Below are 25,157 nucleotides of genomic sequence, written 5' to 3' on the forward strand. Positions count from 1 at the left end.
ACCTCATCCCCTTCCCCTCGCGTGAAGCGAATACTCCCACCCCACCGCCCCCCTTGTGCAAACACACACCTGCCCAAACGGGTCTGGTCGACCCTTGACCCCGCCCCCGCCCCCCCCCGGATGTTGGGCGGGGTCAGCAGGGCACGCGATAGGCTCCCGTTGGCTGCTTCCGCTGGCGCTGCAGGAACTTCACTCCCCCCCCCCGCCACCTCCCCCCCAGTCTCGGCCAACGCTGTTTCAACTCACCAAACCAGGCTTGTTGGTCCCCTTCAACCTCGATGGCCAGGCCAAAGTCCGCGAGCTTCACGGCAGCTCCTTTCGACTTGGACGCGAGGAGCAGGTTCTCCGGCTGGGGTAGGGTGGGGGCGTGGGGGGGACAGGGGGAGAAAGAGGCAATATCGTCAATTATAGGCAGGAAGGCAAGGTCAATGCTGAAGAGGTTGTTTTCCCCCGGGCTGGGCAGTCTAGAACCAGGGGGCGCAGTCTCAGGATAAGGGGTTGGCCATATAGGACTGAGATGAGGAGAAAGATGGGGCTTGACAAGGTGGATGCAGAGAGGATATTTCCACTGATGGGGGAGACTAGAACTAGGGGGCATGATCTTAGAATAACGGGCCGCCCATTTAAAACTGAGATGAGGAGGAATTTCTTCTCAGAGGGTTGTAAATCTGTGGAATTCGCTGCCTCAGAGAGCTGTGGAAGCTGGGACATTGAATAAATTTAAGACAGAGATAGACAGTTTCTTAACCAATAAGGGATTAAGGGGCTATGAGGAGCGGGCGGGGAAGTGGAGCTGAGTCCATGATCGGATCAGCCATGATCTTATTGAATGGTGGAGCAGGCTCGAGGGGCCGTATGGCCGACTCCTGCTCCTATTTCTTATGTTCTTAAATTTCTTCACTCAGAGGGTGGTGAATCTTTGGAATTCTCTGCCCCAGAGGGCTGTGGAGGCTCAGTCGTTGAGTATATTCAAGACAGAGAGCGATAGATCTATGGATATTGAGGGAATCAAGGGATATGGGGAAAGTGGAGTTGAGGTAGAAGATCAGCCATGATCTTACTGAATGGTGGAGCAGGCTCGAGGGGCCGAATGGCCGACTCCTGCTCCTATTTCTTATGTTCTTATGTCCTTCAGACCTATTTGATGAGCTCATCCTTTTGCCCGCTCGTATCGCAGGTTCATGCAAGTTAACCGTGACTATCAACATTTGAGAGTCTCAGATACTAATCCTTCATGATTGACCGCTCCTTCAGATGTCCTTCCAACTCTCCTTTAAATTGTTCCCCCCTCACTGCTGGGTAGCTCTCTCGCCTCTGACTCAGAAAGTTGACGGTTCAAGTCCCACTCCAGAGCTTGGAACCTCACAGGGCAAGCTGACCCCGCCCAGTGCAGTACTGAGGGAGCGCTGCACTGTCGGAGGGGCAGTACTGAGGGAGCGCCGCACTGTCGGAGGGGCACTACTGAGGGAGCGCCGTACTGTCGGAGGGGTAGAACTGAGGGAGCACTGCACTGTCAGAGGGGCAGTACTGAGGGAGCACCGCACTGTCGGAGGGGCACTACTGAGGGAGCGCCGCACTGTCGGAGGGGCAGTACTGAGGGAGCGTCGCACTGTCGGAGGGGCAGTACTGAGGGAGCGCCGCACTGTCGGAGGGGCAGTACTGAGGGAGTGCCGCACTGTCGGAGGGGTAGTACTGAGGGAGTGCCGCACTGTCGGAGGGGCAGTACTGAGGGAGCGCCGCATTGTCGGAGGGGCAGTACTGAGGGAGTGCCGCACTGTCGGAGGGGCAGTACTGAGGGAGCGCCGCACTGTCGGAGGGGCAGTACTGAGGGAGCGCCGCACTGTCGGAGGGGCAGTACTGAGGGAGCGCCGCACTGTCGGAGGGGCAGTACTGAGGGAGCGCCGCACTGTCGGAGGGGCAGTACTGAGGGAGCGCCGCACTGTCGGAGGGGCAGTATTGAGGGAGCGCCGCACTGTCGGAGGGGCAGTACTGAGGGAGCGCCGCACTGTCGGAGGGGCAGTACTGAGGGAGCGCCGCACTGTCGGAGGGGCAGTACTGAGGGAGTGCCGCACTGTCGGAGGGGCAGTACTGAGGGAGCACCGCACTGTCGGAGGGGCAGTACTGAGGGAGTGCTGCACTGTCAGAGGGGCAGTACTGAGGGAGTGCCGCACTGTCGGAGGGGTAGTACTGAGGGAGTGCCGCACTGTCGGAGGGGCAGTACTGAGGGAGCGCCGCATTGTCGGAGGGGCAGTACTGAGGGAGTGCCGCACTGTCGGAGGGGCAGTACTGAGGGAGCGCCGCACTGTCGGAGGGGCAGTACTGAGGGAGCGCCGCACTGTCGGAGGGGCAGTACTGAGGGAGCGCCGCACTGTCGGAGGGGCAGTACTGAGGGAGCGCCGCACTGTCGGAGGGGCAGTACTGAGGGAGCGCCGCACTGTCGGAGGGGCAGTATTGAGGGAGCGCCGCACTGTCGGAGGGGCAGTACTGAGGGAGCGCCGCACTGTCGGAGGGGCAGTACTGAGGGAGCGCCGCACTGTCGGAGGGGCAGTACTGAGGGAGCGCTGCACTGTCGGAGGGGCAGTACTGAGGGAGCGCCGCACTGTCGGAGGGGCAGTACTGAGGGAGCGCCGCACTGTCGGAGGGGCAGTACTGAGGGAGCGCCGCACTGTCGGAGGGGCACCGTCGGAGGTCTTTTGGATGAGATTAAACTAAGGGCCCGTCTGCTTTCTCAGGTGAATTAAAATATCCCACGGGCACTATTGGAAGAAGAGTAGGGGAGTTCTCCCCGGTGTCATGGATCAATATTAATCCCTCAATCAACATAATTAAAACAGATTATCTAGCCGTTATCACATTGATGTTTGTGGGAGCTTGCTGTGCGCAAATTGGCTGCCGCATTTCCGACAATACAACAGTGACTACACTTCAAAAAATACTTCTTTGGCTGTAAAGCGCTTTGGGACATCCTGAAGTTGTGAAAGGCGCTATAGAAATGCAAGTCTTTCTGTCTTTTCTTTCTGTGTTGCTCCATATTCCAGTGCAGAGCTCAGTGTGATGATAGCTCCTGGCACGAATCCAAGCCGGTGACCCAGAGCACCCGACACAATCTTCCACCCTCCCATGGGAAATCGTGCAGGTTTGCTTAAATTCCCCGCGGATAATGTTCCACACGAGGAGCACAAACTCTTAACCTCTACCCCGCAATGTACAAAAACAAATCCACATACACAATCTGCTTGATACTATTTCATCAACTCATCCTCGTGATCAATTCCCTCCATGGCCTCGCCCCTCCCTATCTCTGTGACCTCCTCCAGCCCCACAACCCCCCCGAGATCTCTGCGCTCCTCCAATTCTGGCCTCTTGCGTATGCCCGATTTCCATCGCTCCGCCATTGGTGGCCGTGCCTTAAGCTGCCTGGGCCCCAAGCTCTGGAATTTCCCCCACCCCGAAACCTCTCTGCCTCTCCTCCATTAAGATGCTCCTTAAAAACTCCCCGCTTTGACCAAGCTTTTGGTCTCCTATCCTTATATCTCTTTATGTGACCCATTGTCAAATTTCTGTCTGATGTAATAGCAGAACATTTGGAAAGCAGTGACAGGATCAGTCCAAGTCAGCATGGATTTATGAAAGGGAAATCATGCTTGACAAATCTTCTAGAATTTTTTGAGGAAGTATCTAGTAGAGTGGACAAGGGAGAACCAGTGGATGTGGTGCATTTGGACTTTCAAAAGGCTTTTGACAAGGTCCCACACAAGAGATTAGTGTGCAAAATCAAAGCACATGGTATTGGGGGTAATATATTGATGTGGATAGAGAACTGGTTGGCAGACAGGATGCAAAGAGTGGGAATAAACGGGTCCTTTTCAGAATGGCAGGCAGTGACCAGTGGGGTACCGCAAGGTTCAGTGCTGGGACCCCAGCTATTTACAATATACATTAATGATTTAGACGAAGGAATTGAATGTAATATCTCCAAGTTTGCAGATGGCAATGTGAGCTGTGAGGAGGATGCTAAGAGGCTGCAGGGTGAGTTGGGTAGGTTAGGTGAGTGAGCAAATACATGGCAGATGTGGTATAATGTGGATAAATGTGAGGTTATCCACTTTGGTGGTAAAAACAGGAGGGCTGATTATTATCTGAATGGTGACAGATTGGTAAGAGGGGAGGTGCAACGAGACCTGGGTGTCACGGTACATCAGACATTGAAAGTTGGCATGCAGGTACAGCAGGTGGTGAAGAAGGCAAATGGCATGTTGGCCTTCATAGCGAGAGGATTTGAGTATCAGAGCAGGGAGGTCTTACTGCAGTTGTACAGGGCCTTGGTGAGGCCTCACCTGGAATATTGTGTTCAGTTTTTGTCTCCTAATCTGAGGAAGGACATTCTTGCTATTGAAGGAGTGCAGCAAAAATTCACCAGACTGATTCCCGGGATGGCTGGACTGACATATGAAGAAAGACTGTGTCGACTAGGCTTGTATTCAATGGAATTTAGAAGAATGAGAGGGGATCCCATAAAAGCATATAAAATTCTGACGGGATTGGACGGGTTAGATGCAGGAAGAATGTTCCCGATGTTGGGGAAGTCCAGAACCAGGGGTCACAGTCTATGGATAAGGGGTAAGCCATTTAGGACCGAGATGAGGAGAAACTTCTTCACTCAGAGAATTGTGAACCTGTGGAATTCTCTACCACAGAAAGTTGTTGGGGCCTGTTCGTTAGATATATTCAAAAGGGAATTAGATGTGGCCCTTCTGGCTAAAGGGATCAAGGGGTATGGAGAGAAAGCAGGAATGGGGTACTAAAGTTGAATGATCAGCCATGATCATATTGATTGGCGGTGCAGGCTCGAAGGGCCGAATGGCCTACTCCTGCACCTATTTTCTATGTTTCTAATTATGCTCCTGTGAAGCACCTTGAGACACCTTTCACTACGGTAAAGGTGCTATACAGTGGCTGTTTGTTGTTACTGTATAATTAATCAAAAAAACCCACAAGGGGTCTTAAATGGCAGACGGCGGTGAAATTAACAAGATTGTCGGTTACGTGATGCTTCCAGAGTGTAAGAATGTGTGTAAGTGTGCCAACGTACTGCAATTATCAGACTGCAGACTACACAGGAGCAATCTATCTCACGCCAGGCAACTATTTGCATTTCAATTAATATCTCTGACTCACCCTGTCTGCATAATCCTTTATAAGCTTTCCATATTGCTCTGGATTGCTTTGCATGTCAACATTATACGAGGGTGTCAAAACTCTGCACTGTCCCACTGCTGCGTGTAGTGATTGTATTAAACCCGCCTGCAACTCAGCCATAAGTTAAAAGCACCCTTAAAAATTAAAAATAATGTCTGCAGAAATCCCAATCACAAGAACAAGTACCGGCCAAATAGAAACAGCCCTGTGCTTGGTGATCTCGCTGTCATATTTGATCCCATACAGTAGACACCTCAAGTCGCTGGAGAAATACCACCAACGATGTCTCCGCAAGATCCTACAAGTCCCCTGGGAGGACAGACGCACCAACGTTAGCGTCCTCGACCAGGTCAACATCCCCAGCATCGAAGCACTGACCACACTCGATCAGCTACGTTGGGCGGGCCACGTTGTCTGCATGCCAGACACGAGACTCCCAAAGCAAGCGCTCTACTCGGAACTCCTACATGACAAGCGAGCCCAACCAAGGTGGGCAGAGGAAATGTTTCAAGGACACCGCCAAAGCCACCGGCACCTGCAAGTCCCTGGACAAAGACCGCCCTAAGTGGAGGAAGTGCATCCGGGAGGGCGCTGAGCATCTCAAGTCTCGTCGCCGAGAGCATGCAGAAAGCAAGCGCAGGCAGCGGAAGGAGCGTGCGGCAAACCAGACTCCCCACCCACCCTTTCCCTCAACCATTGTCTGTCCCACCTGTGACAGAGACTGTAATTCCCGTATTGGACTGTTCAGCCACCTGAGAGCTCACTTTTTGAGTGGAAGCAATTGTTCCTCGATTTTGAGGGACTGCCTATGATGATGATGATTTGACCCCATGATGAGTTTCCGGCCACATATCCGCGGCATAACTAAGACCGCCTATATCTACCTCCGTAACATCGCCCGTCTACGCCCCTGCCTCAGCTCATCCACTACTGAAACCCTCATCCGTGAATTTGTCACCTCTCGACTTGACTATTCCAACGCACTTCTGGGAGGCCTACATAAACTTGTGGTCATCCAAAACTCCCGTGTCCTAACTTGCACCGAGTCCCGCTCACCCATCACCCCACTGTGCTCGCTGCCCTGTGCCCTAACTCGCGCCCAGTCCCGCTCACCCATCACCTCCTGTGCTCGCTGCACCGTGTCCTAACTCGCACCGAGTCCCGCTCACCCATCACCACCTCTGCTCGCTGCCCCGTGTCCTAACTCGCACCCAGTCCCGTTCACCCATCACCACCTCTGCTCGCTGCCCTGTGTCCGAACTCACACCGAGTCCCGCTCACCCATCACCCCCTGTGCTCGCTGACCTATATTGGCTCCCGGTTAAGCAATGCCTCGACTTTAAAATTTTCATCCTTGTTTACAAATCCCTCCCTATCTCTGTAATCTCCTCTAGACCCACAATGCTTCCCACATTACAACAGTGACTACACTCCAAAAGTACTTCATTGGCTGCAAAACCCTCGAGATCTCTGCGCTCCTCTAATTCTGCCTTCTTGATCATCTTCAATTTTAATCGCTCCACCATTGGCGTCCGTGCCTTCAGCTGCCTGGGCCCCAAGCTCTGGAACTCCCTCCCTAAACCTCTTCGCCTCTCTACCTCTCTCTCCTCCTTTAAGACGCTCCCTAAAGCCTACCCCTATGACCAACACGTGTCCTAACATCTCCTTAGGCGGCTTGGTGTCAAATGTTGTTTGACATACGCTCCTGTGACGCGCCTTGGGACGTTTTACGACGTTAAAGACGCTATACAAATGTAATTTTTTGTTGTTAACTGGGGCCAACATCAATTGCACCCATCATGAACGGAACACTGTGGAGGGAATGCAACTTTAACTGCGAGTGCTGCTTTACTTGTTCAGATTTAGAGTGGGAGTATGCAAATGAGATAACAATGTCATATGGAAACCTCCCGCGTACACTGGCACCTTGCCAAGGATTGAGAAGCTAATTAACCCGGAGTTCAGCGTAAATGCAGTGAGGAAATTGAAGACTTCCATTGAATTTTCCACGTAAATTAACCATTAAAATTCCACTGGAGTTTAGGCTGGGAGCACACACTCATAATCATAGGCAGTCCCTCGGAATCGAGGAAGACTTGCTTCCACTCCCAAAGTGAGTTCTTCGATGGCTGAACAGTCCGATACGCGAGCCACAGACCCTGCTACAGGTGGGACAGACATTTGTCGGGGGAAGGGGTGGGTGGGGCTGGTTTGCCGCGCGCTCCTTCCGCTGCCTGCGTTTGGCCTCTTCACGCTCGCGGCGTTGAGACTCGAAGAGCTCGACGTCCTCCCGGATGCACTTTCTCCACCTCGGGGCGGTCTGCGGCCAGGGTCTCCCAGGTGTCAGTGGTGATGTCGCACTTTACCAGGGAGGCTTTGAGGGTGTCCTTGTAATGTTTCCTCTGTCCTCCTTTGGCTTGTTTACCCATGAAGGAGCTCTGCCTAGAGCATTTGCTTAGGGAGTCTCGTGTCTGGCATGCGTGTTATGTGGCCCGCCCAGCGGAGCTGATCGAGTGTGGTCAGTGCTTCAATGCTGGGGATGTTAGCCTGAGCGAGGACACTGATGTTGGTGCTCCTGTCCTCCCAGGTGCACCTGTGGAGGTGAAATTCAACGTCACTGGGTAGCGGCATTGGAACGGGAGGAGGCCGTTCAGCCACAGGGACCCGTTCCGCCATTCATTTAGATACAGCTGATCTGTAGCTTAACTCCGTCTAGCCACCGTGGTTCTGCAACCCCTAATATATCCACCAAAAATCTATCAGTCTAAGTACTGACATTTTCAATTGGGCCCAGGTTTGAAATACAGCCCATCGTGCTGGTTAAAACTTCTCTCTGTCTTGTCTATTCGGGGTACCACATGAAATAACTTGTGCTTTCTCCGTCTGTTTTCCAGACCAAGTACAACATGGGTAGATGCTCTTGCCAGTCATTGCAACCAAGAAATGTCTACTGCTGTTTTGGGAAGTTGTAATGTTGTAGGCGGCAGCCAATTTGCGCACAGCAAGCTCCCACAAACCGCAACGTGAAAATGACCAGAAAATATGTTTTTTGATTATGTTGATTGAGGGATGAATATTGGCCCCAGGACACCGGGGATAACTCCCCTGCTCTTTTTTTGAAATAGTGGCCGTGGGATCTTTTATATCCACCTCAGAGAGCAGGCGGGGCCTCGGTTTAATGGCTCATCCATAAGAAGGCACCTCCGACAGTGCAGCACTCCCTCAGCACTGCACTGGGAATGTCAGCCGAGGTTTAAATGCCCAAGCACCCGGAATGTGACTTGAACCCAGTGCTGCCCACTGAGCCACAGCCGACAGTGATATAGAGAGAAATGTTTTCCTCTTGTGGGTGGAGTCGAGAACAAGGGGGTCACGGCTGTTCTTCAATAATAGTGCCGTGGGATATTTTACGGGCAGACGGGGCCTCGGTTTGAAGTCAAGAATAGTTGCAGTCTCTCGACATAACTGAAGTCCCTCCCTCTCTGGTGCTATTATTGATAAAGCTCCTCTGCGCCAATGCTCCCTCTAACTTTTTTTTGCGATGCGCTGTGCCTTTAAATTTGCTGCGCGGAAGCGTCTCCAGCGGCAACAGCTAGTGAGCGGCGTGCACGGGACCTCCTGATTGGCTCGTGCCCTTCAACGTTCTGATCTGCTTCCAACTAGCTAGCAGAGCTGAAGATGATTCCTGGGGTGAAGGGGTTGTCTTATGAAGAAAGGTTGAGCAGGTTGGGCCAAAATCATTGGAGTTTGGAAGAATGAGAGGTGATCTTAGTGAGACGTAAAAATACATAAGAAATAGGAGCAGGAGTCGCCCATTAGGCCCCTCGTGCCTGCTCCTCCATTTAATACGATCATGGCTGATCCGATCATGGACTCAAGTCCACTTCCCCGCCCGCTCCCCATAACCCTTTTATTCCCTTATCAATTAAGAAACTGTCTATTTCTGCCTTAAATATATTCAATGTCCCAGCTTCCACAGCTCTCTGAGGCAGCAAATTCCACAGAACCCTCTGAGAGAAGAAATTTCTCCTCATCTCTGTTTTAAATGGGCGGCCCTTTATTCTAAGATCATGCCCCCTAGCTCTAGTCTCCCCCATCAGTGGAAACATCATCTCTGCATCCACCTTGTCAAACCCCCTCATAATCTTATACATTTCGATAAGATCACCTCTCATTCTTCTGAATTCCAATGAGTAGAGGCCCAACCTCCTCAACCTTTCCTCATAAGTCAACCCCCTCATCCCCGGAATCAACCTAGTCAACCTTCTCCGAACTGCCTCCAAAGCAAGTATATTCTTTCGTAAATATGGAAAGCAAAACTGCACGCAGTATTCCAGGTGTGGCCTCACCAATACCCTGTATAACTGTAGCAAGACTTCCCTGCTTTTATACTCCATTCCCTTTGCAATAAAGGCCAAGATTCCATTGGCCTTCCTAATCACTTGCTGCATACTATCCTTTTTTGTCAGGTAGATGCAGGGAGGATGTTTCCCCTCGTGGGGTAATCTAGAACTAGAGGACATAGTTTCAGAATAAGGGGTCGCCCATTTAAGATGGAGATGAGGAGGAATTTCTTCTCTCAGAGATCGTGAATCTTTGGAATTCTCGGCACCAGAGCGATGTGGAGACTGGGTCATTGAATATATTTAAGGTGGAGATAGACAGATTTTTGAGCGATAAGGGAGTCAAGGGTTATGGGGAGCGGGCAGGGAAGTGGAGCTGAGTCCATGATCAGATCAGCCATGATCGTATTGAATGGTGGAGCAGGCTCAAGGGGCCGTATGGCCGACTCCTGCTCCTATTTCTTATGTTTTTATGCAAGAGACGAGTGCAGGCGCTCCGGTTCGGTGAGGAAAGTGTTGCTGGGATTCACCTTGAGGTCTCGGTGTACGATTCCCATCTGATGGCAGTGGAGAACAGCCTCCAGGATCTGTTGGATGCAGTGACTGTAAAAATAAAAACATAGGTGGGGAACAACAGAGAAAAGTTTCACATTAGACCTTGGAAAAAGCATGACAAACGTTATCTGGACTGGCTATCAATCCATCTCAGGTTATTGTGGAATGACCTGCACAGAAGGAGGCCACTCAGCCCATCCAGCCTGTGCTGGCTCTGTGACAGAGCGATCCAATCAGTCCCACTCCCCTGGTCTTTCCCCACAGCCCTCTGAATTTTTTCCTTTTCAAGTATTTATCCAATTCCCGGTTTGAAAGTTACTATTGAATCTGCTCCCACCGCCCTTTCAGGCAGCGCGTTCCCGATCACAACAACTCGCTGCGTAAAAACATTTCTCCTCATCTCCCCCTCGGGTTCTTTTGCCAATCGCCTTAAATCTGTGTCCCCTGGTTACCGACCCTCCCGTCCCTGGAAACAGCATCTCCTTATTTACTCTTACCCCTCGTGATTGTGAACATCTCAATCAAATCTCCCCTTACCCTTCCCTGCTCTAAGGAGAACAACCCCAGCTTCTGCAGTCTTGCCACGTAACTGAAGTCTCTCATCCCCTGGAACCATTCTGGTAAACCTCCTCCGCACCCTCCCTTAACATCCTTCCGAAAGTGCGGTGCGCAAAATTGTACGCAATACTCCAGCTGGGGCCTAACCGGTGTTTCGGTAACTGGGTATCGTCCCTTCGAGGCAAAAGCTGAACTCCAGAGTCATGACTCTTGCCTTAATATTAGATTTTGTACTTGCAACACGCAGGATTAATGCAGTTTGGGTTACGGGCAGAACTGTATTACTGCGGAGGCGGGGATTAGGGGAAGAATAATAGAACTATCCTAACACTGCAAGATAAACTGGTAGAAAATGCACTTGAAATTGTCACACCGGCAGATTAAATTGCTCTACTTTGTGCCCCGCTTAACATATTTATCTGTAATTAAATAGCCCTGAGATAAAACTGCTGTGTGCATCCAGCAAATATTAGCAAGAGAAAGATTTTCTCTGTGCATTGGGTGTAAGGAGATCTGGAATACATTCTTCAGAAACACTTTGCTACAACTTGGCTCCCGCAGGGTTAATCGGGCGGATGTAATAGGGCCCACCGCACACTCCGAAGAAGAGTAGCAAGTTTTTCCCACTGTCTCGGCCAATATTCCTCCCGCAAGCAGAACTCAGAATTCAGACAATAACGAGGAGGTTACGCTAAAACCTTAGTAAATCAGAGGTTGGGCCCCAGCTGGAGAATCGCATCCGACTCTGGGCACCGCGCTTTAGGAAGGATGTCAAGGCCTTGGAGATGGAGCGGAGGAGATTGACCAGAATGGTCCCAGGAGTAGAGGGACTTCAGTTACATCATCATCATAGGCGGTCCCTCGAAGCGAGGATGACTTGCTTCCACGCCAGAAAGGGATGAGTTCACAGGTGTTTCAATGAAGGACCTGATATTCCGGATCCCGAACTACAACCTGAAGGGTGGAAGATGCCCTGTGCGTGGATTTTTTTAACGTGGGGTGACCGTTGCACACCAGCCACCACACGGGGCTTGACAGAGCTCGGTCTTGGTCCAGGGGCAAGGGTTAACCAAGACGACTGGAGACCTGCTCTGCTGCACGGACCTAGTGCGCGCACACATATCGCACAGTGTGGGCTGGGCCCATGCTGCCCCTGGGCCTTCGCCTCTTCTGGGCCCCAGACTCACGCCACTCCTGGGCTCCGGTCACTTCCCTCGACAGACTCTCGCCGCTCCTTCGCCCCCTCCTGCTGTGCCCGCCCGCACTGCAATCAGTGACCTGGCTTCGCAGCCGTCGCCCTCCTGCAGCAGCACGCGCTGCTCCCTGCAGTGGTATGCCGCCGTACGCTGCTCCCCCCAATGGCCCCGGCCTGCCGATGCTCCTGCAGGCCGGGACCGGGCCGATTACATGGAGAGGTTGGAGAAGCTGGGCCTGTTCGCCTCAGACCGGAGAAGGTTAAGGAGAGATTCAATAGAAATGTTCAACATCATGAGAGGTTCTGATCGAGTAGATAGAGAGAAACTGTTCCCGGGGGCGGTAGGCTCGGTAACTAGAGGACACAGATTGAAGGTGATTGGTAAAAGAACCAGAGGGGGGATGTTCAGGAGAATGTTTTTACGCAGCGAGTTGATGTGATCGGGAACGCGCTGCCTGAAAGGGCGGTGGGAGCAGATTGAATCGTTACTTTCAAATGGGAATTGGATAAATACTTGAAAAGGAAAGATTTGCCGGGCTGTGGGGAAAGAGCGGGGGGGGGAGTGGGGCTAATTGGATCGCTCGGTCACAGAGCCGGCACAGGCACGATGGGCCCGAATGGCCTCCTTCTGTGCTGTAAGATTCTGTGATTTTGGAACGGGCTCGAGGGGCCGGACGGCTGAATCCTGTTCCTCTGTCCCTAAATGTTGTTCCTACAACACCACTGAGTCTCCCCGATTCCTCAGCAACTCCACCGTGGCCAATTGCCAGCCGGTGCCATACTTGTCCCAGTAAAGGTTCCACTCAGTGTAATGGGCTGAGAACCTTGGACCACTCGCGGAGCTCCTACGTGAAGCTGCCTCCCACAGAGACAAGCTTTACCATCCGGGCAGCGACTCCACCCGAGAGAGATTTCTCCAGATGGGCCGCGCCAGGGAACGCGCGAGGAAATGAGAATTCAATACGCAAGAGTTGGCAGGAGGTGAGCTCCAAACTGTGCACCACAAGCACCTACCTGGCATCAGCCTCACTGTAGTATTCCCGAGCCACGATGTCCTCAAACAGTTCCCCGCCAGTTATTCTGTGAAGACAGGTGAAGGGGGTTCATTAGCCACATGTACATGTCTCACAAAGTATTACAAAGTCGACATTTATGCTCCTCACGAGCCTCCTCCCACCCCTCTCCATCTCACCCTATCCCCAAATCCTTCTATTCCTTTCTCCCTCAAGCTTCCCCTTAAATGCATCGATACTATTCACCTGAACCACTCCCCGTGGCAGCGAGTTCCACATTCTCACCCCTCTCTGGGTGAAGAAGCTTCTCCCTGGTTGGATTTGTACATATGCCCCTTCCCCCCTCCACTCCCGCACCTCCCCAAGAACAATGAGAATAACTTGTATTTATATAGTGCCTTTAACGCAGTAAAAATATCCCAAAGCGATTTTCCCTTCTATATAATCACTGTTCCTTCACCGTCGCTGGGTCACAATCCCTGGAACTCCCTCCCTAACAGCACTGTGGGAGCACCTTCACCACACGGACTGCAGCGGTTCAAGAAGGCGGCTCACCACCACCTTCTCAAGGGGCAGTTAGGGATGGGCAATAAATGCCGGCCTTGCCAGCGACGCCCACATCTCGAGAATGAAAAATAAGGTACAAAAAGTAAACAAAAAGACTATTGGAATGTCGATCAGATCCTATCTGCAGTATCGCATTCGGTTTTGTGCTCAGACTTGCAGGGAGTATCTCTGTTGGCCTTGGAGGGGTGTGTGGTGTATGAAATGATACAATGAACTCCGTACTGTGAGCCAGTGACTAGGTGTAACCCTGCTCAGTCTTTAATGGCTTCCAGAAGTGAAGATACAAGGGTGAAGTTCAGGTTATATACCGGGTCCAGCACGAGTGTACCTATGACCCTAGGACCTCCGACCGGAGTGCCCCCTGGTGGTGGGCAGACCTTATGTACATACATTACAGGGGGCAGCACAGATTCAACAACTTGCATTTCTACAATGTCTTTAACATAGTAAAACATTCCAAGGCGCGTCACAGAACGAATATCACGACAAATTTGACACCGAGAGATATTAGGGCAGGTGACCAAAAGCTTGGTCAAAGAGGTAGGTCTTAACATAGCAACATAAGAAATAGGAGCAAGACCAGGCCCTATGGCCCCTCGAGCCTGCTCCACCATTTAATAAGATCATGGCTGATCTTCGACCTCAACTCCACTTTCCCATACTATCCCCATATCCTTTAACTCTCTTAGTTCCCAAAAATGTATCAACCTCTGTCTTCATTATACACAACGACTGAGCCTCCACAGCCCTCTGGGGCAGAGAATTACAAAGATTCACCACCCTCTGAGTGAAGAAATTACCCCTCTTCTCAGTCCTAAATGGCCAACCCCTTATCCTGAGACTGTGACCCCTGGTTCTAGACTCTCCAGCCCAGGGGAAATACCCTCCCTGCATCTACCCTGTCAATTCCTTTAAGAATTGTATATGTTTAAATTAGATCACATCTCATTCTTCTAAACTCTGGGGAATATAGGGCCATTCTATACAATCTCTCCTCATAGGACAATCCCGTCATCCCAAGAACCAGTCTGGTGAACCTTTATTGCACTACCTCTAAGGCAAGAATGTGTTTCCTTAGGTAAGGAGACCAGAACTGTACACACTCCAGGTGCGGTCTCACCAAGGCCCTATATAGTTGTAGTAAGATGTCTTTACTCTTATACTCTAATCCCTTTATAACAAAAGCGAACGTACCATTTGCTTTCCTAGTTACTTGCTGTACCTGCATGTTAACGGATTTGTCATACACGATTTCCCTTTCATAAAACCACGTTGACTCTAGCTAATCATATTACGATTGACTAGCTGCCCTTTACCACGTTCCTAATAATAGATTCTAGCATTTTGCCTACGACTGATGTCAGGCTAACTGGCCGGAAGTCCCTATATTTTCCCTCCCTCTTTTCTTAAACAGCGGGGTTATGTTTGCTACCTTCCAATCCTGGGGGGCTGTTCTAGAATCTGGGGAATTTTGGAAGATTAATTCCAGTGCATCCACTATCTCTGCAGCGTCCTGTTTTAAAACCCTAGGATGCAGGTCGTCGGGTCCAGGGGATTTGTCGCCACTTAGTCCCATTAATTTCTCCAGTACTATGTCTTTACATACGCTGATTCCTTTAAGTTCCTCATTCTCTCCAGATCCTTGGTTCCCCATTATTTCCGGAATGTTTTTTGTGTCTTCTACCGTGAAGACAGATACAAAGTATTTGTTTAATGTCCCTGCCATGTCCTTACTGCCCCCTGTAATTTCTCCTGTCCCTGCCTCTAATGGGCCCACATTTACTTTCACTAATCTCATCCTATTTACATACCTCTAGAAACATTTACAATCTGTTTTTATGTCTCTCGCTAAGTTACTCTCATTTTTTTTTCTCTTTCAGTATCAATTTCTTGGTCCTCCTTTGCTGAACTCTAAAATCCTCCCAATCCTCAGGCTTACTACCTTTTTTGGCAACATTATAAGCCTCTTCCTTTGATCTAATACTATCTTTAACTTCTCTTGTTAGCCACGGTTGGACCATATTTCGTGGTGTTTTTATGCCTTAAAGGAATATATATTTGTTGTTAATTATGTATTAATTCTTTAAATGCTAGCCATTGCTTGTCTCCCATCATACCTTTAATGTAGTTTCCCGATCTACCTTGGCCAACTCACCCCTCATACCTACGTAGTTTGCTTAGATAAGATTTAAAACCCTAGTTTCAGAAATAATGAAATCACTTTCAAACTCAAGATAAAATTCTATCATATTATGGTCACTCTTCCCTAAAGGCCCCTTTACTACAAGGTTATTAATTAACCCTTTCTAATTGCACAATACTAGATGTAAATTAGCCTGTTCCCTAGTTGGTTCCTCAACATACTGATCTAGAAAACCATCTTGTATATATTCCATGAACTCATCCTCCACACTATTACAACAAATTAGGTTTGCCCTGTGTATATGTGATTAAAGTCCCCCATGATTACTGTATTACACTTGTTACATGCGCCACTAATTTCCTGATTTATACTCTGCCCTATGTTACAACTGCTGTTTAGGGGCCGATAAACAACTCCCACCAATGTTTTCTGCCCCTTGCTGTTTCTCGCCTCCACCCAAACAGATTCTACTTCTTGATTTTCCGAGCTAAGATCCTTTCTCCCTCCTGTCTTTATCCCATCCTTTATCACAGCTACGCCTCCTCCTTTTCCATTTTGCCTATATCTTCTAAAAGTTCAGTATCCTGGAATATTTAGTTCCCAATCTTGGTCACTTTGCAACCACGTCTCGGTAATGGCTATTAGATCAAACCTATTCATTTCTATCTGCGCTATTAATTGATCTATTTTGTTGCAAATGTTTAATACATTCAGAAATAGTGCATTTAGCTTTGACTTTTGTCTATTTTTCCCTGGTGTCACCTTAGTCACTGATGCCCTCTGACCTTTGTTACTCTCTCTGTCCCTTCCTGACCCACTCGGCTTATTTTTACCCAAAACACTGCTCTGCTCTGGAACCTTGACATTTCTCTTGCTGTTTTTAAATTTACTCTTTCCCGAATCCTCCTATCCCCCCTTCATTAGTTTAAAGCCCTATCTACTGCCCTAGTTATTCGATTCACCAGGACACTGGCCCCAGCCCGGGTCAGGTGGAGCCCATCCCAATGAACAGCTCCCTCGTTCCCCAGTACTGTGTCCCAATGGAACAGCTCCCTCGTTCCCCACTGCTGTGTCCCAATGGAACAGCTCCCTCGTTCCCCACTACTGTGTCCCAATGGAACAGCTCCCTCGTTCCCCACTACTGTGTCCCAATGGAACAGCTCCCTCGTTCCCCACTACTGTGTCCCAATGGAACAGCTCCCTCGTTCCCCACTACTGTGTCCCAATGGAACAGCTCCCTCGTTCCCCACTACTGTGTCCCAATGGAACAGCTCCCTCGTTCCCCACTACTGTGTCCCAATGGAACAGCTCCCTCGTTCCCCACTACTGTGTCCCAATGGAACAGCTCCCTCGTTCCCCACTACTGTGTCCCAATGGAACAGCTCCCTCGTTCCCCACTACTGGTGCCAGTGCCCCGTGAAGTAAGACCCCTCGGTCCCTCATCACTCTCTGAGCCACACATTTAACTTTCTAATCTGCTTATCCCTGAACCAATTGGTGCATGGCTCAGGTAACAATCCAGAGGTTATCGCCTTTGAGGTTCTGCTTTTTAATTTGGACCCCAACTCCTCAAACTCTTTCAGCAGAACCTCATTCCTAGCTCTACCTGTGTCATTGGGTCCTACGTGGACCACGACAACTGGATCCTCCCATTCCCACTCCCAAGTTCTTCCCCAGCCGTGAGGAGATGTCTTTAACCCTGGCACCGGGCAGGCAACACAACCTCCGGAACTCCCGGTCACGGCTGCAGAGAACTGTATCGATCCCTCTGACTATACTGTCCCCCAACCACAACTACATTCCCTTTCGCTCCTCCCACTTGAATGGCCTCCTGCAGCATGGTGCCATGGTCAGTCTGCTCATCCACCCTGCAGGCTTTCCCCTCACCCACACAGCCAGCAAGAACCTCCTACCTGTTGGGTAAGGGCAAAGGCCGAGGCTCCTCCAGCACTGCACCTGGGAAGTCACCCTCGACCCCGAGGGACTGCCGATGACTGCACCTGGGGTCCCCTTACCTGCCTGGGCTGCCGTCACACCCTCCTGTCCCTGACCACGAGCCAGACCTGCACCACGGCCTGACCTAAGGGCTGTGACTGCCTCCTGGATCACAGTGTCCAGGTAACTCTCCCCACAATGTCTGCAGCTCAGACTCCAGCTCAACAACTCTGAGCTGAAGTTCCTCAAGGTGCAGACACTTATTGCAAACGTGGTTATCCAGGATCATAAAGCTCTCCACAAACTCCCACATGCTGCAGTTGCACCACACCACCTACACACCTTGTGCTATTTAATTAAATTTGTATTAAAGTAACTTAGTTTCCAGTTTAATTTCTTGACTACTTATTTGATCTAGATTAAATTATGGGTAAATTAAATATCTCCCGGTAACACAAGCACTACAAGTCTGCGCGACCCCCGGCCTGTGAGCACCATCAGAGCAGGCCGGGGAGCGGACGGAGCAGTGTGGAGGCGGCGTACCACTCCAGGGAGCAGCACGAGCTGGAGCAGGAGAGCAACGGCAGCGAAGAATTACGTCAGCAAGGTCCAGGTCGGTGATTGGAGCGTGGGCAGGTACAGCAGGAGCGGCGAGGTCGGGGCGAAGGAGCGGCGAGAGACTGTGGAGGGGTGTGATCGGGGCCCAGGAGAGGCGAGGGACCAGGGGCAGCATGGGCCCAGCCCACACTGCGATATGTGCGCGCACTAGGTCCGTGCAGCAGAGCTGGTCTCCAGTGGTCCTGATTAACCCTTGCCACTGGACCAAGACCTAGCTCTGTCAAGCCCGTGTGGTGGCTGTTGTACAATGGCCACCCCACGTTAAAACAATCCACGCACAGGGATCTTCCACCCTTCAACATGTAGTTCAGGATCCGGAATTTTAGGTCCTTCATTGAAACACCTGTGAACTTTTTGACTTGGTAGCAAGTCATCCTCAACTCGAGGGACCACCTAAGATGATGATGATGATGATAAGTAGTGTCATCATCATAGACAGTCCCTCGAAATCGAGGAAGACTTGCTTCCACACTAAAAGTGAGTTCTCAGGTGACTGTACAGTCCAATAAGGGAACCACAGTCCCTGTCACAGGTGGGACAGACAGTGGTTGAGGGAAAGGGTGGGTGGGGAGTCTGGTTTGCCGCACGCTCCTTCCGCTGCCTGCGCTTGGTTTCTGCATGCTCTCGGCGACGAGACTCGAGGTGCTCAGCGCCCTCCCGGATGCTCTTCCTCCACTTTGGCCAGGGACTCCCCCCCCCACCCCATTGCCCCCCCATGCCCCCTGCCCTGCGTGCTGGCCCTGACCCCGCTAGGCACCTTTCATGAGGCCCACTTCCATCGGCATGCGCCAGGATAAATGCAGAGACAGGAGCGAGGACTATCAGTTCAGCAGGCGATAAACCTCCAATGGACCCCAAGTCATCATCATAGGTGGTCCCTCGAACGAGGATGACTTGCTTCCACATGGGTTCACAGATGTTTCAATGAGGGACTCGATGTTCCAGTCCTGAACTCCAATTGAGGGGGTGGAAGATGCCTGTGGGTGGATTTTTTTAACGTGGGGTGACCGTTGCACACCAGCCACCACACGGGGCTTGACAGAGCTAGCTCTTGGTCCAGTGGTAAGAATTAACCAGGACGACTGGAGACCTGCTCTGCTGCACGGACCTAGTGCGCACATATATCGCACAGTGTGGGCTGGGTCCCTGCTGCCCCCTGGGCCCTCGGCTCTTCTGGGCCCCGTACCCTCATTTGCCGCACCTTCGCTCACGGTGTTCCATGGCCCAGCGCTCCAGCTCTGTTTATAGCCCCGACCTGCAGTGGTGTTCTCACACAGGTCGGGGCGGCCCACGATCCCAAGTAGCGAACTGCCCAAAACCTGTTAATCAAACTGTGAGAAGGACCCGGGGTCTGAAGCCCATGTCCCTCATGGCCCTGTGGGGCAAGTGCTGTCGTCACCATTTACAACGAGCCGCCTTTCACTCTGTACGGAGACAGCTGCTCATCAGAGCTGGCCTTTTGAGAGCTCGTTATCCGAACGCTATCATTTTTATTTATTCATTCACGGGATGTGGGTGTCACTGTCAAGGCCGGCATTTATTGCCCATCTCCTAGCTACTCTTGACAGGGTGCTGGTAGGCTCCGTTCTCAAAATTTACAGCGCAAAAGGAGGCCATTTCGGCCCATCATGTCCATGGCGGCCGACAAAGAGCTACCCAGCCTAATCCCACTTTCCAGCTCTTGGTCCGTAGCCCTGTAGGTTACGGCACTTCAGGTGCACATCCAAGTACTTTATAAATGTGGTGAGGGTTTCTGCCTCTACCACCCTTTCAGGCAGTGAGCTCCAGTCCCCCACCACCCTCTGGGTGAAGACAATTTCCCCTCAAATCCCCTCTAAACCTCCTACCAATTACTTTAAATCTATACCCCCTGGTTGTTGACATCTCTGCTCAGGGAAATAGGTCCTTCCTACTGGCTTGAGCAGTGGTGCAGCAGGGAGGGATTCAAATTCCTGGGACATTGGTTCTGGGGGAGGTGGGACCAATAGAAATTGGACGGTCTGCACCTGGGCAGGACCGGAACCAATGTCCTAGGGGGAGTGTTTGCTAGTGCTGTTGGGGAGGAGTTAAACTAATATGGCAGGGGGATGGGAACCAATGCAGGGAGACAGAGGGAAACAAAAAGGAGACAAAAGCAAAAGACAGAAAGGAGGTGAGTAAAAGTTGAGGGCAGAGAAACCCAAGGCAAAAAACAAAAAGGGCCACTGAATATAAAGGGGCTGCAGGAGGGGTCAAAACTAAAAATCATAGTTTAAAAACTAGTATTAAAACACTCTACCTAAACACACGCAGCATTCGAAATAAAGTAAATGAGTTGACGGCACAAATCATTACAAATGGGTATGATTTGGTGGCCATTACAGAAACGTGGTTGCAGGGTGGCCAAGACTGGGAATTAAACATACAGGGGTATCTGACGATTCGGAAAGATAGACAAGAAGGGAAAGGAGGTGGGGTAGCTCTGTTAATAAAGGATGATATCAGGGCAGTTGTGAGAGACGATATTGGCTCTAATGAACAAAATGTTGAATCATTGTGGGTGGAAATTAGAGATAGTAAGGAGAAAAAGTCACTGGTTGGTGTAGTATATAGGCCCCCAAATAATAACTTCAAGGTGGGGTGGGCAATAATCAAGGGAATAATGGAGGCATGTGAAAAAGGAACGGCAGTAATCATGGGGGATTTTAACCTACATATCGATTGGTCAAATCAAATCGCACGGGGTAGCCTAGAGGAGGAATTCATAGAATGCATACGGGATTGTTTCTTAGAACAGTATGTAACAGAACCTACAAGGGAGCAAACTATCTTAGATCTGGTCCTGTGTAATGAGACAGGAATAATAAACGATCTCCAAGTAAAAGATCCTCTCGGAATGAGTGATCACAGTATGGTTGAATTTGTAATACAGATTGAGGGTGAGGAAGTAGTGTCTCAAACGAGCGTACTATGCTTAAACAAAGGGGACTACAGTGGGATGAGGGCAGAGTTAGCTAAAGTAGACTGGAAACACAGACTAAATGGTGGCACAATTGAGGAGCAGTGGAGGACTTTTAAGGAGCTCTTTCATAGTGCTCAACAAAAATATATTCCAGTGAAAAAGAAGGGCGGTAAGAGAAGGGATAACCAGCCGTGGATAACCAAGGAAATAAAGGAGAGTATCAAATTAAAAACCAATGCGTATAAGGTGGCCAAGGTTAGTGGGAAAATAGAAGATTGGGAAAATTTTAAACGACAGCAAAGAATGACTAAGAAAGCAATAAAGAAAAGGAAGATAGATTACGAAGGTAAACTTGCGCAAAACATAAAAACGGATAGTAAAAGCTTTTACAGATATATAAAACGGAAAAGAGTGACTAAAGTAAATGTTGGTCCCTTAGAAGATGAGAAGGGGGATTTAATAATGGGAAATGTGGAAATGGCTGAGACCTTAAACAATTATTTTGCTTCGGTCTTCACAGTGGAAGACACAAAAACCATGCCAAAAATTGCTGGTCACAGGAATGTGGGAAGGGAGGACCTTGAGACAATCACTATCACTAGGGGGGTAGTGCTGGACAGGCTAATGGGACTCAAGGTAGACAAGTCCCCTGGTCCTGATGAAATTCATCCCAGGGTATTAAAAGAGATGGCGGAAGTTATAGCAGATGCATTCGTTATAATCTACCAAAATTCTCTGGACTCTGGGGAGGTACCAGCGGATTGGAAAGCAGCTAATGTAACGCCTCTGTTTAAAAAAGGGGGCAGACAAAAGGCAGGTAACTATAGGCCGATTAGTTTAACATCTGCAGTGGGGAAAATGCTTGAAACTATCATTAAGGAAGAAATAGCGGGACATCTAGATAGGAATAATGCAATCAAGCAGACGCAGCATTGATTCATGAAGGGGAAATCATGTTTAACTAATTTACTGGAATTATTTGAGGATATAACGAGCATGGTGGATAGAGGTGTACCGATGGATGTGGTGTATTTAGATTTTCAAAAGGCATTCGATAAGGTGCCACACAAAAGGTTACTGTAGAAGATAAAGGTACGCGGAGTCAGAGGAAATGTATTAGCATGGATAGAGAATTGGCTGGCTAACAAAAGCAGAGAGTCGGGATAAATGGGTCCTTTTCGGGTTGGAAATCAGTGATTAGTGGTGTGCCACAGGGATCGGTGCTGGGACCACAACTGTTTACAATATACATAGATGACCTGGAAGAGAGGACAGAGTGTAGTGTAACAAAATTTGCAGATGACACAAAGATTAATGGGAAAGCGGGTTGTGTAGAGGACACAGAGAGGCTGCAAAGAGATTTGGATAGGTTAAGCGAATGGGCTAAGGTTTGGCAGATGGAATACAATGTCGGAAAGTGTGAGGTCATCCACCTTGGGAAAAAAAACAGTAAAAGGGAATATTATTTGAATGGGGAGAAATTACAACATGCTGCGGTGCAGAGGGACCTGGGGGTCCTTGTGCATGAATCCCAAAAAGTTAGTTTGCAGGTGCAGCAGGTAATCAGGAAGGCGAATGGAATGTTGGCCTTCATTGCGAGAGGGATGGAGTACAAAAGCAGGGAGGTCCTGCTGCAACTGTACAGGGTATTGGTGAGGCCGCACCTGGAGTACTGCGTGCAGTTTTGGTCATCTTACTTAAGGAAGGATATACTAGCTTTGGAGGGGGTACAGAGACGATTCACTAGGCTGATTCCGGAGATGAGGGGATTACCTTATGATGATAGATTGAGTAGACTGGGTCTTTACACGTTGGAGTTCAGAAGGATGAGGGGTGATCTTATAGAAACATTTAAAATAATGAAAGGGATAGACAAGATAGAGGCAGAGAGATTGTTTCCACTGGTAGGGGAGACTAGAACTAGGGGGCACAACCTCAAAATACGGGGGAGCCAATTTAAAACCGAGTTGAGAAGGAATTTCTTCTCCCAGAGGGTTGTGAATCTGTGGAATTCTCTGCCCAGGGAAGCAGTTGAGGCTAGCTCATTGAATGTATTCAAGTCACAGATCGATAGATTTTTAACCAATAAGGGAATTAAGGGTTATGGGGAGTGGGCGGGTAAGTGGAGCTGAGTCCACGGCCAGATCAGCCATGATCTTGTTGAATGGCGGAGCAGGCTCGAGGGGCTAGATGGCCTACTCCTGTTCCTAATTCTTATGTTCTTATGTTCTTATGTTCCTATCCACTCTACTCAGGCCCCTCATAATTTTAATCACCTCAATAAGATCTAGCCTCAGCCTCCTCTGTTCCAAAGAAAATAACCCCAGTCTATCCAATCTTTCCTCATAGCTAAAATTCTCCAGTCCTGGCAACATCCTCGTAAATCTCCTCTGTACTCTCGCTCATGTAATCTGTTTGATACAACTGAGTGCCTTGCTGGGCTACTTCAGGCAGAAGTAAGAGTCAACTACATTGGTGTGGGACTGGAGTCACGTATAGGCCCATACCGGGGTAGGACTCAGGTTTCCTTCCCTAAAATGGACGTTAGTGAATCATGAAAACATAAGAACATTAGATGCAGCAGCAGACCATTCGGCCCCTCGAGCCTGCTCCGCCATTCAATGAGATCACGGCTGATCTTCGACCTCAACTCCACTTTCCTGCCCGATCCCCATATCCCTTGATTCCCTTAATATCCAAAAATCTATACTCAACGACTGAGCCTCCACAGCCCTCTGGGGCAGAGAATTCCAAAGATTCACCACCCTTTAAGTGAAGAAATTTCTCCTCATCTCAGTCCTAAATGGCTGACCCCTTATCCTGAGACTGTGACCCCTGGTTCTAGACTCCCCAGCCCGGGGGAAACATCCTCCCTGCATCTATCCTGTCAATCCCCCTCGGAATCTGGTATGTTTCAATGAGATCACCTCTCATTCTTCTAAACTGCAGAGAGTATAGGCCCATTCTACACAATCTCTTCTCATAAGATGGCCCTCTCATCTCAGGAATCAGTCCAGAGAACCTTCGTTGCACCCCCTCGAAGGTAAGCATATCCTTCCTTCACAGTTCAGACCACCCACGGGCGGTCAATTCTGGTTGGACGCATTCTTGGAGGTTTCATGATCTGCTGCCTGCAACTAAACCTGCCCCCACATCCATACGGCTCAGCCTTCCCACACCAGAATGGGGGTACGGTAGCATAATGGTTGTGTTACTGGACCAGTAATCCAGGGGCCTGGTCTAATGATCCAGAGACATGAGTTAAAATCCCGCCACGGCAGCTGGGGAATTTTAATTAAATTAATTAAATAAATCTAGAATAATGTCACAAAAAACCCAACTGGTTCACTAATGTCCTTTAGGGAAGGAAATCTGCCGTCCTTACCCGGTCTGGGCCTATATGTGACTCCAGACCCACAGCAATGTGGTTGACTCCGGTTAATTCTGGAGATGAGGGGGTTGACTTATGAGGATGGGTTGAGTAGGTTGAACGTCTACACATTGGAGTTCAGAAGAAACTTATATGATAATGAGGGGGCTCGACAAGGTGGATGCAGAGAGGATGTTTCCACTCACAGGGGAAACTAAAACTAGGGGCCATAGTCTCAGAATAAGGGCCCGCCCATTTAAAAACTGAGATGAGGCGGAATTTCTTCTCTCTGAGGGTTGTAAATCTGTGGAATTCTCTGCCCCAGAGCTGTGGAGGCTGGGTCATTGAATATATATAAGGTGGAGATGGACAGATTTTTGAGCGATAAGGGAATAAGGGGTTATGGGGAGCGGGCGGGGAAGTGGAGCTGAGTCCATGATCAGATCAGCCATGATCTTATTAAATGGTGAAGCAGGCTCGAGGGGCCATATGGCCGACTCCTGCTCCTATTTCTTATGTTCTTATGTTATTATGACCGTTAACTGCCCCTCTGAATTTGCCCAGCAGACCACTTGGTTGAAAACAAGAAAGCGGCTCACCATCACCTTCTCATTAGGAATAAGAAAGAAAGACTTGCATTTATATAGCGTCTTCCACGACTGCCGGACGTCTCAAAGCGCTTTGGGCAATAAATGCCGGCCTTGCCAGTCACGCCCGTGA

At 49.8% G+C, this 25,157-nt stretch overlaps 1 protein-coding gene across 10 annotated transcripts in view; it reads right to left on the bottom strand.

Annotated features, from left to right (window-relative positions):
• LOC139261987 (calcium/calmodulin-dependent protein kinase type II subunit alpha) overlaps nucleotides 1-25,157 on the bottom strand; it is a 336,847-nt gene that overhangs the window by 65,496 nt on the left and 246,194 nt on the right. For all 10 annotated transcript variants that reach the window (XM_070877150.1, XM_070877157.1, XM_070877155.1 and 7 more), the window contains exons 7-9: nucleotides 12,865-12,930; nucleotides 10,073-10,145; nucleotides 247-349 (exon numbers count right to left, since the gene is read on the bottom strand). In XM_070877150.1, the coding sequence (XP_070733251.1) occupies nucleotides 247-349; nucleotides 10,073-10,145; nucleotides 12,865-12,930 (242 nt within the window). The remainder of the gene's footprint in view (nucleotides 1-246; nucleotides 350-10,072; nucleotides 10,146-12,864; nucleotides 12,931-25,157) is intronic.

This window comes from Pristiophorus japonicus, chromosome 4, assembly GCF_044704955.1.
Source record: "Pristiophorus japonicus isolate sPriJap1 chromosome 4, sPriJap1.hap1, whole genome shotgun sequence".
In the NCBI taxonomy this organism is placed as follows: Eukaryota; Metazoa; Chordata; class Chondrichthyes; family Pristiophoridae; genus Pristiophorus; species Pristiophorus japonicus.